This window comes from Rhodnius prolixus, unplaced genomic scaffold (assembly GCF_049639745.1).
Source record: "Rhodnius prolixus isolate KJV_2025 unplaced genomic scaffold, Rpr scaffold_14, whole genome shotgun sequence".
Classification (NCBI taxonomy): domain Eukaryota; kingdom Metazoa; phylum Arthropoda; class Insecta; order Hemiptera; family Reduviidae; genus Rhodnius; species Rhodnius prolixus.
The window spans coordinates 362,258-377,856 of NW_027411594.1; the positions used below are offsets into that span (position 1 = coordinate 362,258).

General features: G+C 31.0%; 1 protein-coding gene across 16 annotated transcripts in view; it reads left to right on the plus strand.

The window, feature by feature from the left end:
* Positions 1 to 5,421, plus strand: part of tutl (immunoglobulin superfamily member turtle) — a 313,141-nt gene extending 307,720 nt beyond the window's left edge. For 10 of the 16 annotated variants that reach the window (XM_074123044.1, XM_074123051.1, XM_074123049.1 and 7 more), the window contains one exon: positions 2,180 to 5,421. In XM_074123044.1, the coding sequence (XP_073979145.1) occupies positions 2,180 to 3,197 (1,018 nt within the window). In that variant the 3' untranslated portion in view covers positions 3,198 to 5,421. The remainder of the gene's footprint in view (positions 1 to 2,179) is intronic. The other 6 variants (XM_074123055.1, XM_074123059.1, XR_012456904.1 and 3 more) reach the window with 5 other exon arrangements.
* The last annotated feature ends 10,178 nt before the right edge of the window (positions 5,422 to 15,599 follow it).

Below are 15,599 nucleotides of genomic sequence, written 5' to 3' on the forward strand. Positions count from 1 at the left end.
GAAAAATAATAGTAATCGAAATTTTTAAGAAAACTCATTAGGCCTTTACGTGATCATTATCAGACCTAGGTGCTGGGCACTTTTTATAAAAGTTTCCTTGTTTAATGGGCTTTCAAACAGTATATCATTTTCCAGGATTCCTCTTCGTATGAGAAATTAAGTTTGTTTTACAAGAAAACGTGTTCACGAGCACTCAACAGCTTAAAAAAAAAAAAATCCGGGAAAATTGTACAAATAAAAGTTCTAGATGTGCTTTAAAGTTTAAAGATATTTACCTATTTTCGAGGATAATCCCTTCCATCGATTCATTATGCTGATTTTTGTCGAAAAGCCTACTGTCAGGTCCCTAAATTAATTTTAAACTTTGAACTCTTTATGTTTTTGAATTTCAGTGTTCAAATTCTATAATAGAAAAAAAAAAAAAAAACGACGCACACAGATCAAATTTTTTAAAAAACCACCTTTTTCACGAACTCAGAACACGATTCCAGTGAAAATTAAGTGTCAGTAGTTTTAATATAATTGCAATATTTCAAGTAACTATTTAGTAAAAGTTTAAAAGGAAAAAAAAAACTTTAAATTCATTGAAACAAACCTTTATAATGAAAATGCATGGTGGACTAACAATTTTTCTCCCTGTTTTCCTTCCTTATAAACATGTTTTGCATGTTCGCTTTTTGTTTATTTGTGTTGCCATAATTTAAATTCATTTTTGTACAGATTAAAAGTTTAATTTTTGTGTGTTATATTTGAAATTCGAAAAATGGAAAAATAATTTCTAATATTTTATTAAATATGGATAGATGCAAAAATTGTGTAAAGTTAGAAATATGGTAATCAGAAAATCATTAATCTATTAACGATGGGACATTTGTTGTTAAAATTTGCACTTCTATTGATGATAAAAATCAAATTATGAGATCGAAGGTGACTGTAAAATAGCGTTCAAATATGGCACTCGTAATTTTTAATACGAAGTTTCAGTATTGTTTTACATTAGTGTCAATCATTAGAGATTGAATCGAATAGTACCTATAAAGTTCTCACTATCCGGAGAGTATTCTCTGAAGGCTGACTGTCCCCATTGGAAAAAGACTCCGGACATCATTTATCTCGGACGTTGACGAGCCTTAAACTAAAAAAAAAATTAATTAAAAGTGATAATCTTCACGTTGAATCAAAACTAAATTGAAGTTTTAGAAGTGTGTTTAAATGAAAATTTGATACTAATGCATACATCATTTCAAGAAGGTTTTATTTTTCCATTTTTCTAAATCACTCTAGAAAAACAGGAAGAACTCGAATCATTATACAGTTTCTAAGTATTATTAAGAATTTTATCTACACTGAGTAGTTCAATATAGAAACCTATTATTTCTCTTCTATTCAGTCTATTTTAGTTCTTCCTGATTTGAACACTCCTTTTTTTTAGATTCCGTTCTGATTTATTTTTATTATGATGTATCATAATTACTTAAATTCAAAATCATTAATATAATTGTTGCTGCAAGTTACGAAACTATTACTGTAAATTATTAATAGTGACAATATTTTTTTGGGCATTTGTACAGATTTAATTAGTTTAAGTAACGAAAAAACATCTATTTTGAAATATCTATTTCTTTTATTTTAAAAAATATATGAGAAAAATGAAAATTATTCAACTCAATCCATTAGTAAATTAATTTAAATTAAAAAAAAAAACTTATTAAACTTATAATCAAATTTACGTTAAAATCACAATAATTTGTGTAACTGTATTAATAATAAAGTGAGTACTCATTAATATAGCGTTAATACATATCTTAAGATGGTTAGGGTGTAAAATAATTAGCATTAAAACGAATATGTTGAACTACATTCATACCTAACTTTTATATTCACGAACCACTGATAGATAGCATTATAGAAAATCGCTATTTTTATTTTCTTTACTTAATCAGAAAACAGTTACACTAAATATTACAAATTTTGTTTAAGCTACCTTTGTTTCCTTAAATAGAAACGCACGTTGAAGTTTCTGGTTAGAAATACTGCTTAAATATATTATTTGGCTTCATTAAAATTTTACTAACACCTTCATAATTGTTTTTATGATTATTTTTAATATTAGAGTAAATATCATTGAAAACTGTTCCTATATATTGCAATTCTTTAATATAGTTTTTATGTTTTACAGAGATAAAAGCGGAATATCAGGTATGAAGTGTGTTTGCTGGTGTACGGACAAAGAGAATGGTGATAATGGAGACTGGCAAGCTGAGAGCGGTGGTCAGCCGTACGTAACTGGAGGTGAAAACGGTATAAGAAGTGCAGGAAGTGGGCATGTAGGCCGAATATCAAGAGATCAAGATGGTAGATTCGTCCTGGTTGATTCTGCAGATAGTACGTCAAGCAGTGACGATGGTGGATTCCTATCAAGGCCGGGTTTTCGGAATATCGCTTCATGGCGACGTCCATTGGTTGGTTATCCCAGTGAATTAAGTTTGGATTCAACGGTAGCCACACCTCAGTTGAACTTGATCTACTCACCAGTATCTGTACCACCATATTTACGTGCCAGTTCGCCAACATCTTCTATTCTGGTACCACCGCCAGGTCAAGCGGTCACACCGTTAGTGTCGCCTGGTTATTTCTCCGATTTAAGTTCAGTTAGACGTAGTAGTGCTGAACGCAGTCTGCGCAGTGTACACGAACAATATTCTCAAGAATTACCTTCTTTACACGCAATACAAGAGCAACAAAGACGGCGAAGGTACGCTCCCAGACATGTCCGTTCAGCACCAGATTTATTTACCACGGAAACCTCACCCGAGAGTAGATCCAGTTCCAGTGGGTTTGGTTCAAAGAACACATCATCACAGCAAAACTCATCGGCCGCTGTAGTTGATCCGGCACCCTGGAGACTAACTTACCGTCCACCACCACCTCTACCTCCACCGCCACCTCTTTGGCTGCAGTACACTTCGGCGTTTCCATCGCCTACACATTCAGAGCTTAGCCAGCGTCCAAGTGTGGACGACCATTATGAGTTTGATGTATATCCAACCTCTCCTACACCGCCAGATGTTTCACCCACTCTTCGTGTAAAGTATGATAACATTGAGGCGAGGGTGCAAGCGATGAAAGAAGAGTTTCATGCGTTTAGAGCTAGACAGGCACGGAGAATGAGGTCTGAACTGGAGAGCGCTTGCTGATAATAGCTTTGGGCACACTTTTGTTACACTAGCCTACCTCAGAAATCATACAAAAATAATACTAATAAAGTTTATAGTTTTGCTATTCACTGGATATCTAATAATGTATAAAGTCAAATTGTTTATTATTTCGTAAAAAAAAAAGAGTTTTATGAACTTGTAAGTTCTTATACATTTTTCTATGTAAGTTTAAGATATATACATATGTGTAAGCGGAGTTTTAGATATTCTGGCACGTATACGTGGTGAGTTTTCGGGAAGAATTTCAACTTTAAGTTAGGAACTTCAAGGATGAGATAATTGCATTAAGAAAACAGTATTATTTAAAAAAGGAAAAACATATCTCCCATAATTAGCCATGTAGCAAAAGTGTGTCCATACATTCTACTAAAAATAAAATAGCCCGAAGTACAAACTTTCAGAAAATATTATATTTTATTAATCAAAAATAAATTTTATTTAAAAAAAAAACAAAATGATAATCTGTCAATAGAATATATAAATGTATATTTATGTAGGTCGGGCAGTTTTGTTTTTACATTTTTTGGAGAGAAAAAGAAATCATTTGTTTAAACATTAATTGAAAATGCCATTCTCAGTTGTTAGTTCAGGTTACATTTGTATGAAGGTAAACCTAGAGGCGGCACAAACAGGTGACTGGAACTGTTAATAACTTCATTTTTACTTTGGTTTTATAGGTAGTTTGCACTCCAAAGATGGACATTTTGTGAATGCGTAAAAAATAAATATATAAACTATATAAATTATGTTTACATCTACAAATAATTATATAAATAACTTATATAAATAAAAATAAAATTCAATAAGTTAAAAGTTTTGTATTTATTTTATTTTTTGTATTATTGTATAAAAGAAATCTTATATATGTTACCGCTTTGTAATTGAACTGAGAACTTAATATTATTTGTCAATTAAAAGTATTCATCTTCACTTAGTCATAGCCAACAAAATAAAAGAAAAGTTATTTTGAGATTGCTATAAGTTTTATGTGACTTAGATGCAAATGCTTGTACAGCGATCATTTCTATTCATCTTTAATTTAAATGTTTCTGTAGTTACTGGTAGTATTACAGTAAAGATGAGTCAAACTTGAACACTAACACCAAACAATAATAGCACCGAAGATAATTCAAGGGAAAAGTTTCCTGCTCTTCAAGTAATTTTATCTGTATAGATAGTTTCCTCGGTAATCCCTAATTGTTCTAAAGTAACTTCTATCGGTATCGTTGAATTGATACCTAAACATTTTTCAATTTCCTCACAAAAAAAATAGAAGGGAAACCTTTTTTAAATTTCAGTTCAAGCTGGCCACCCAACACAAGAGAGTGAAGGCGATAAATCATCCAACGCGAGTGATGAACTGCGCAAGGCCAGATATCTTGAGATACCATGCAAGGTAGACGAGATTGTTTTGGCATTGTTTACCAGAGCGTTACTAAAAATTAAGTATCTTTAAAGTAACTTCTCTGAGTTTGTGTGCCTTGAAAGAAAGTTAACTAATAAGAGCAATGTTTTCTCTTTATGAAAAAAAGTATGAGTAATGGTCTAGCCTAGAAGTTAGTAGGTTACAGCCTACATCTCCTTACCCTCCACATCATTGCCCCTGGCCTAAATGAATCACAATTTCCATCAGTTCCTACATTTCACACTCCCTCTCTAAATACTTGGTTTATTAACTCTCGACATCCTGAGATTTTAAAGAATATTAAGCGCCACATCAAGGACAGTTTGGATTTCAGTTTGGCTCATCTGAGGTAAACCTTTTTTGTACCAAGTGCATGTAAAAGTTAATGAATGCTTTGAAATGTGCACTTAAAACTCTATACTTATTTACCTAATAATTTCTGCAATTAAAAGTAATAATAATATAGTGGGCTTTTAAGGTAAATGAAAGTATCTAGAGAATCATTATCTTATATAATCCATATTTTATAAACCTTCAATATTAAAATCATCAAACATAATTTTTTTTCTTTTATGAATACATCATTAACTCAGTTCAACTATTAGGCGAGGTCACTATGAAAAAGTCTTTCTCTTATTATTCAAAAACAAAAACTATTTTAAGTTTCTACACCATGATTCAGTGATAATTTTTCTTTTTTTCTGATAAAAAAGTGCCCGAATAATGTTATATTGGGACGCTAAAAAAAAAGAAATGTGAAGGGCCTTTGCGAAATAAAAATATTTAAAAAAAAAAAAAGTAGCGTAAAAGTAACTACGTTTTATGATAAGTAAAAACAAAAAATACATAATACATATATTTGAGTGCACATTATTGTTTTAAAAATAAAAAATGTCAAAAGAAAGCAATTTTAAAAGTAAAAAAAAAGAAAACTTAGTGATCATATAAAGAAGTTTTATCTAAATGTAATGTAAGAAAGAAAGAAAAGAAATTCTAACGCTTTACATGATTGTTTACACCTTTAAAAAAAATGAAAAACTTTTTCCTTAAATTTAGATTGGAAAAATATGAAGTGTGTGTGAGATTAATTGACTACTATAAATTTTTAAAGATGCAGTCAAAATAAAATAGATTACTTTAATTTTCATTTAAAAGTAAAATAAAATAAAGAATTTAAATAATACAAAACTTCCCTGGGGTATGTTCTGGACATGCTGTGTGTAAAAAGTGTTAACCCCTTTAATTAAATAAAGAAAAGAAAAAAGATTTCTATGAAATACATAAATTTATATACATAATTATATATGCATAAATACATATATATAAAACAGAAATCCGGTTACGAATTTACGAGAAAAGTACTTGTAGAAACCAAACAAAAAAAGTTACTTTGTAGAAATTGAAAGTATATTTGTAAATAATTACATTTCTAAAAAAAAAAAAAAGTCTAAAAATATATATATATTATTTATTTATCATTTTTATTAACATTATTATAAATTTTATTTGATACACTTGGTATGTGACTTTAAAAAAAAGAAAACTAACAAAAAACCGTACATCGAATTCGTACTAGATTGTAAAATGTAAATGACTAATTTTGCTGCGTAGAGTTGCTCAATGTGTTTTGCTTTAAAAATAAATATTAAAATATTATCTTGGTATCCAAAGAAAGAAATGAAATTGAAACACTCTATACAAACAGCAAGTTTGGAAATTAGTTGTCTTGTTGAAGCTTTATTTGATAATTTTATTATAATCTTACTGGAGGATCTTCCATTTTTATTTTCATTCCGAAAAAAATTGGAAGGCTTTTTTAAAAAAAGTAATTTGTTAGTATTTAAGTATTTTTTTTTATTTTACCAGAGAGGATGTAGCAAATTAGAAGCCATCACAATTGCAGAAAAAGCTTTCAGCTTACGAGGGGGTACCCAAAAAAAAACGGAATTATTTTTTAAAAGCTATTTATTTACAAATTTTTTACAGAACAACCTTATCCCCTTCAAAATACTCTCCATTACAACTAATACATTTGTCCCACCGGTGCTTCCACTGTTCGAAACATTTTTTGTAGTCATCTTTAGAAATGGCTGACAGCTCCTTCTTCGTTTTTTTCTTGACCTCTTCAATGTTGTCAAATCGGTGACCTTTCATGCCCTTTTTCATGCGTGGAAATAAGAAAAAGTCGCACGGAGCCAGGTCAGGCGAGTAAGGTGCGTGGGGCAGCGGAACCATGCCATTTTTAGCCAAAAACTGTGTAACAGAGATGGCTGTGTGTGCAGGTGCATTGTCGTGGTGGAAGAACCAGTCTCCTGTTTGCCACAAATCGGGTCTTTTTTGGCGAACACTATTGCGCAATCTTTTCAAAACTTCCAAATACAAGGTTTGATTGACGGTCTGACCTGGGGGGACAAACTCTGAATGGACTACGCCTTTGGCATCAAAAAAGCAAATCAGCATTGTTTTGATGTTTGACTTGACTTGACGACATTTTTTTGGTCGGGGTGAAGATGACGTCTTCCATTGGCTCGACTGTTGCTTTGTTTCTGGGTCATAACCATAGCACCATGACTCATCACCAGTAATGACCTTTGACAGAAAGTCTGGATCAGTTTCAAGCTGTTGTTTCAAAGCACGACATGTTTCAACTCGATGTTCTTTTTGATTGTCAGTCAGAACTCGAGGAACAAACTTGGCAGCAACCCTTTTCATCCCCAAATCTTCCGTTAAAATTCGCTGAACCGAGCTCCAAGATAACCCACTACTCTCTGACAGTTGATCAATTGTCTGTCGACGGTCTGTGAACACCAGCTCTCGAATTTTTTCAACATTTTCGTCGATTCGGGCAGTTGATGGATGTCCAGAACGAGGTTTGTCATCAATCGACATGTCGCCATTTTTAAACCGAGTAAACCACTCGTATACTTGAGTTTTTCCCATAGCGTCATGTTTGTAAGCTGTTTTCAACATTAAAACACTTTCAGCAGCATTTTTGCCGAGTAGAAAACAAAATTTCAGAGCTGCACGTTGTTCACTTAAACTTGCCATCATAAAAAACGAAAAAAGAACAAAACAGCGCTGGTAAAAACAATCACTGCAGATGAACAGAACAAGCCAGGCAGACAACACAGGCAGGACTGAACTGGCAAGGAATTGCGCTATACACGTCTAGCGGCAGAAATGCGTTCTACATAAGCTCCATGCGCGGCAACGCAATTCCGGTTATTTTTGGGTACCCCCTCGTACATACACGGTTCTCTTGTTTCATACATGTTACCCCCAGACAATGAGAAATAACAGGTTCGTGGTAACTTCTTCAAATGCTAGCAAATGGATTGTTTCTAGCCTAGTAAATAAAATTAATCGTGCGATGAGATCTTCCTTATTATTCTCGCTGTGTCTACAAACTAAAGACTTCCCCCTCCAATAGACCCTAGCCTTTTGGTGCATTTCTATCAGTTCTACGGCTTCTGGTTCTAGTTTGTTTTTGCAGATATTGCCGATATTTCGTTACCGGATATTTCTGCAGATATTTGCAGAAAGGAAATCTCGATGGACTATCCCTCGGCTGTTCTATTACAGGCATTTAAAATAAGGATTTCTAGGTGGGTGGCATCCTTGAATAGAATGAGGATTTTATCATCATTCTCGGGCGTATATTTCAAAAGTACTTAAATTTCTTTCATCTTGCAGAACTATATATTCAGTAGATTTCATTATGTAGCAGGATAAATTATACAAGAATGCAGGATAACTACAGGCTGTATCTGAACGGTAAGCGCTTTCTGGAATCTATGTAGATGCTCTGGGTGATTTCCGATGCTGCCCCTCCACTAGATGTCACCAGTGGGCGGAACATAGCCAACTTCACATTATATTAAGGGGACCGAAAAGTAATCAAAATTATTTTTTTCTGGCGAAAAACATTTATTTATTAAAGAAATCTTAAGTGCTAATCAACAAAATAATTTCTATCATTTTCTAACACTTTTTACCAGCGAAAAGGCAATTGTTCGATTCCCTTTTTAAAAAAGTCCTTCGATTTTTCATTGAAGAACTTTTCCAAGTGCGTTTTCACTTTTCCAAAATTGGTAAATTTTTTACCTCTTAATGTAAGCTCTAACGATCTGAAAAGGTGATAATCCGTCGGCGCGAGATCTGGTGAATAGGGTGGATGGGGTAAAAGTTCTAACCCAAGCTCCCTTATTTTTTCTTGTGTTATTTTTGCTGCGTGAGGCCTCGCGTTATCGTGTTGATGGATCCTTCTTTTGTTATTGACCAAAACTCCCCCCCCCCAAAAAAAAAAAATTCTCTCATATCCATAGCCTACCTTACAAAGCAAAAAGGGTGGAGCCACAAGCTGACTTGTCGAATTCATCTAATTATCGTCTGTAAGATGAGATGGCCTTTTGGTATTTAAAAACTAACCCTTGTGGGCTTATTGAAATACGAATTCAAATTGAAGCTATGTCTTTTAGGTATATAAAAACTTAAATACTAACGTAAAATAGCTTTAGAAATATTTATTTTCTCTCTTTATTTTATTTTTTTTACTTTCCAAATGTGAGAGCTTCAGCATCATACAACCCCTAAAGTAATATTTATGGCCAAGGGTCCATAATTAAAATAATAAAAAATACATTCTAAAACGTCTTCACAGTTGAAAAATATATAATATATATTCACTGTGTATTAGACTCACTTTATTTTCTTTTGTATCTTTTTTTTTTTGGTACAAAATAAAAGATTTATTATTATTATTATTCCCAGGATTAAAATATTTTTGTCAACCGATTAATAATTTTGGAGGATTACAAATAAAAATAAAAAATGAAGAGAATGAAATAAAGTGCAATAGCGTATTATTATTGTAGTCATTTAATTTTTTTTAGTACAAAATTTAATGTTTTTTAGAAATCTTTTTTGAGTGTAGTTTTGAATTTGTATTTTTTTGTGTAAATAGTCAATTTTATTGGTAATATTTATAAAACAGTGTGTGTATTTTTCTATTTTTATTGTTTTTAATTACTTTTTTTTTGTATTTTAAATTCTTGCCATAATAATAATGCATTATGGTGTTTTTGTTTTTGTTTTTTTTCGGTTTTCTCTTCAGTATTTTGTGAGAATGTTTTCTTTCAAAGAAATGGGAATGTATGTGTGTAAAAAATAATAAACTGTACCAAGAAATGTTTATAAATTGAAGAATTTACTTCTTTTTTATTTCTATGATTTTGTAAAGATAAAATTCATTTAGTAAAAAAAAAAAAAAAAAAATAGAACAAACAAAGATTGCATTGTTGGTTTTTTTTTAATGTGTGTATGTTTGCGTGTCTGTTGGTTTATATTTTTAAATTTTTTTTTTTAAATTATTTAATGAAAGTCTGTGGCATTATTAAAATTTGCATGGGTAAATAAGTCATATGGTTGAATTTTTTGTTTAAATTACTTTTATTTTTATTTGAAAAGAAATGAAAAAGAGAAAAACTGAGAAATAATTTTTGAAATGTGATCTCATGGTATTTGATTTCCTAAAGCCCCTTGATTTTGTTTAATTATTATTATTTTAATTCTTCTTTCTTTTAAACTTCCCCTTCTTCCATAAAAAAAAAATTTCTTCTGAGTTATAATTAAAATAAACCTCTCCCATTTTTTTTTGTGTTTTTAAATTACTTTTAAGTTTTAGTTATAATTTTAATATCTTTGAAGACTGATGGATAGATTTTTTTCCCCCCCTTTTTATTTCAATATTAATACAAAATAATAAATAATAGATTCTGACTTTAATAAACAATCCCAAATCGAAAAGCATAAACAAAACAGAGAAGAATGATTAAAAATGAAACAAATTTTTTTGTTTATTTCGTTTCTTGAATAGTTTCGGTTTTTAGTGATTATTTTAGTTAATGGAATAATTCAAGGCCAGCGTTTCTCCTATCTGTGGTTCCCAATACTCAGGGGGTTGTGTCCAAAAATAATAGTCTTTCACTTCATCTATACTTTCTGTAGAAGCTCAGCTTCTTAGGGAATCTCTGAAAAATGATTGCAAATTTTTTTAGTTAAGTTACCTTTTCCATCGTGAAAAACATCCAAGCTTTTCTTCAGCCTTGTAAGTTTTTTTTTTTTTCAATTCTAATCCTTGCTTCCTTAGTTTCTAACGGTCAATTCTGACTCTCCTGCTCTCCATTAACGGATTTTCCTCTCAATCAAGCATCGCCATTTCCATCGCAATTTGGCGTCTCTCGTCTACGGAGTTTGTAGAATATGATAAATTTGGCCACTTCAATTTCTTTAAAGTTCAGATTCGTTCGAGGCCTCATTAATCTACCTTAGACCTAGTTTTGATCCTTTACCTTAGAAGTTGGCCGATTAGAAACGTGTACATTTTGATTTTCGATGCGTGATGTTTACGATGCCTTATTTAATCATAGATCTTAACTAGATTTGATACAAAAAAAAAAAATTTACGAAAATTATTATTTCTCATCTGTGTGCCCAAACATTCGGGCTTCATGGCCATGAGGCGACTTATGCAGTCCTTCATGTGTGCCGAACTATATTGTGGGCGTAGAGAATGGATATATTGCTAGCAAGTAGTGGGTGGAAACCGTACTCCAGAGCCTGGCGAAACAGTTTATTATTAGCTATTCGTCCAAATTTATAGCAGTTATTAATTCCAACAAGTTCAGATGGTTAATCGGATTCGTAGGACTCCTAAAGGATCCCTTGCAGACTAAAGAGCACTTGCATCATTTTACTTGGGCGACACGCAGACAGCGAAAGATTATGTGTTCGGCACATTGAAGAGTAATACAAATGCCTTTTTACTTTTTGCCCAGAATCTAAAATCTTCAACTCTTTCGGAAGAGAGACCAGTTAAATGTTAGCACATTGTTTATTTTGAATTTTGTTCATGTCCCAGATGATGAAATTTTTGATTGTCGATGTCCCAGACGGCGAAACATACAACTGCTAGGCTCTTGCGCCTACTTTGTTATTGGTGAAATATTTTATGGTTATTTGTTTTAAATAACTCCTGCTCGCACATTAAATTTAAAAAGAAAGAGTAGGAGAAATGCTGATCTTAAAGAAGTAATAGTAAATAATCATTTTCTGTATTGTTTTATGAATTTGTTTTGCAGAAATTTCGCTAAATTATTACTATAGAATTTTTCTTTTTCCAAGAAGCTATACTATCATTATGATTTTGGACTTTTAAAAACTTTTATTTTCAAAAAAAAAAATTCTAACGGCTCAAGTATATAAAAAAAAAAGTTAAATATAAGTTTAATCGATTTGATGTATAGGGCCGATCACTTTTTTCTACCAAATGAAGATAAATAAATTTAACTTACATAAAAAAAAAAATACCTAAATGTATATTATGTATTTATTTAAATAAAAGTAAATATTTAGTAGGCAAAAAAAATTCTAAAATGTGGTGCATTTGTTGCATGATATTCCATTATTGTATGGACGATTTTTTCAGAAAGACTAAGATGAATTAGTTGTAATTTACAAGTTGATGTAATAGAAACAAAAAAAAAATGTATATACTCTTAGCATGAAGTTATCTTTATGGAACTAACTACAAAAATAAAATAAATAAGTCCATTTGTATTATGAAACAAAACAAAGTCAAAAAAATATATCTTATCTTTAAAAAAAATAAATAAATCATTTGTTGGTCCAAAAACATTAACAAAACAAAAATCGTTTTCAAATTTACCTAATCAAATGTAAATTATACAAAAATGGTTATTTATAATTCTGTAATAGATATTTACGTTTATTGTTATTACTACCAAAAAAATATATATATAAAAAAACGAAAAAAGATTATAAATTTAATGTCCATTAAAGAAACGGCATTATAGAATTGGCCTATAATTTACAATTTATACAATTTTTTGTATTATTTTTAATGGGGTACCTTGTTCAAGTACATGAACTCATCGTATTTAAAAAAGAAATAAAAATAAAAATCGAAAAAATGATTTAGCCTTTTTTGTTTACCCATCATATAATATGGAGTAATAATGGAAGAAAAATTGGGGATTTCTTCATTACTTGGCCAAAGTTTCAGCTAGAGATGAGCTTAGATTAATTTTCTCCTTAGACAACGTGGTAGGAAGCACATCTCCACCTCGTTTGGTGCTACACAATAAAAGCTGCTTCACGGCTGAAGAATATGTTTCTTGTGATTTAAGCCATGCGTCAGGTGGCCCCAAATTACAGATATTTTTATTTTTTTGGATTGGTTTTATCATTAACCAATGCAGCTTTTTTTCGGTTGGGGAAACCTTATATGTTGAATACAAACTTACTTTTCTTAAAAAAAATTTATTACTGGTTCATTAATTGGAATTTTTTACAAACTTTTGTTTCTTGCTGATTGATTGTTCCATCTTAACCTTATTAAAGGCCTGTACCATGTTTGATATGTTGTGCGCAAAAGTAACTGATTTTGGACCCTACTGAATTAAAGCCCCAGCCAGCTATGTTTCGAGAGGCAGAAAGGAAGATATTAATCTGATGTCATTGTAGGTTAAACATTTTTACATTTTGAACACTACTTTGTTGGATCTAGGTCTTGAAAATTGTTTTTGTCTATCTGCAGAAGTTTTGAAGAATGTAAGTCATGTACAGATTAATTTGTGGCATATATAGCGCATATAGGCAATATACAAATTTCTCTATCCAAGCACTCCAAAATGTTCAGTTCTCAAGAATTATTTGCTCTTTTTCAAATTATTAGGCAAAAAGTGCACTGAGTTGCCTACAATAGAAAAAATGTTGTTTTTTTTCCGAGATAACAGGTATAAAAGAATGAATAGCAACCTTTTGGAATCTCCTGGAGATATTATTTTAAAAGAGGAAAAGTAAGTAAAGATCATCATGAATGGCAGTTGCTGTGATAGATGTGTTATTGATTAGTTTTTAATAAATTATACGCAGAGTGATGTGTTTGTTGAGTAAACCTACAATCTGTATGCAGGGGAGTTTGCCTCACACATGTTAGGCTTACTCTAAAACTATTGTTACTAATATTTCTGTAACGCTTAGTCCCATTTTGATAAAATTTAGCACGAAGAAGTGTTCGTGAATCTGAAGTGCCATCATGCTCTTATACCTACTAAGAGGAAGTCCAGAATCATACTGAATACTTCATTAATATCATTCAAGTAATTTTACTGCATTAATTTTCATATTATTTTTTAGAATTTATTAGATGTCACCGACCCATATGTTGGCCAGTTCATTCATAATATTTTTGTATTATAATTTTGATAAAATCTTATAATATCTTCATAATTAAAAGGTAACATTTATTTGATTCTATTCAAAATTATTCTTCTGCTTTATCTTTATTAATCCTTTATACTGAGTAGTCACTTTTATATACTCGTTAAAGTAGAAAAAGACAAAGAGTTGGCTACTGTTAAAATTTGAATTTCGGACTTAAAACAATATTTAAGTATTAAATTCTTAGTGTACTTTTTGGCGTTTAATCAAACTTAAGTTAAGTATTTATTTAAACTGTAAGTTTTTGTTAAGGAGTATTCAGAGCAGTGCTTAGTTGTAGAAATAGGGACAATCTATTTTATAATGTAGGTAGTAGAAAAAATTGGAAAATTTTGAAATTGTCTCTTAATTTCGCTGGTTTGCTACAATTTCTGTATTTCAAACATAATATTATGGCCAGTGCTTGGTTGTAGAAATAAGGTCGATCTATTTTACAGTGTAAGTAGTAAAAATAATTGGAAAAACAAGGAATCGTCTCTTAATTCCACTAGTTTGCAAATGTTTCGGTAATTCATACTTCATACTAAGGCCAGAGATTGGTTGTAGAAATAGGTACGATCTATTTTACAATGAGGGTAGCAAAAATAATTACAAAAGTAGAAATAGTTTCCTAATTTCACAAGGAGCCAGCTGTCCCAGCTTTTGATAGTTACTACTAAGGCCAGTGCTGTGATGTAGAAATAGGGACGATCTATTTTATAATGTAAGCAGTAAAAATAATTGGAAGAACAAGGAATCATCTCTTAATTCCACTAGTTTGTTGATGTTTCGGTACTTCATACTTCATACTAAGGTCAGAGATTGGTTGTAGAAATAGGTACGATCTATTTTACAATAAGGGTAGTAAAAATAATTAGAAAAGTTGAAATAGTTTCCTAATTTCACAACAAGGCAGCTGTTCCAGCTTTTGATAGTTACTATTAAGGCCAGTGCTGTGATTTAGAAATAGGGACAATCTATTTTATAATATAAGCAGTAAAAATAATTGGAAGAACAAGGAATCGTCTCTTAATTTCGCTGCTTTTCTGCTTTTACTGTAATTCATGGTTAATAATAAGGCCATTCGTTGTTTGTAGAAATAAGGTTTATCTATTTTACAGTGTAAGTAGTAAAATTAATTGGAAAAATGAAAATCGTCTCTTAATTTCACTACTTTGTTGATGTTTCGGTAATTCATACTTCATATTAAGGCCAGAGCTTGGTTGTAGAAATAAGGTCGATCTATTTAACAATGTAAGGAGTTAAAATAATTGGAAAAACAAGGAATCGTCTTTTAATTTTGCTGGTTTCGTGCAATTTCTGTAATTCATACTTAATATTACAACCAGTGCTTACTTGTAGAAATAGGGTCAATCTATTTAACAATGTAAGGACTTAAAATAATTGAAAAAGTTGAAATCGTCTCTTAATTTCACTAGTTTGCAAATGTTTCGGTAATTCATACTTCATACTAAGGCCAGAGATTGGTTGTAGAAATAAGGTCGATCTATTTAACAATGTAAGGAGTTAAAATAATTGGAAAAACAAGGAATCGTCTTTTAATTTCGCTGGTTTCGTGCAATTTCTGTAATTCATACTTAATATTACGGCCAGTGCTTATTGTAGAAATAGGGTCAATCTATTTAACAATGTAAGGAGTTAAAATAATTGAAAAAGTTGAATTCGTCTCTTAA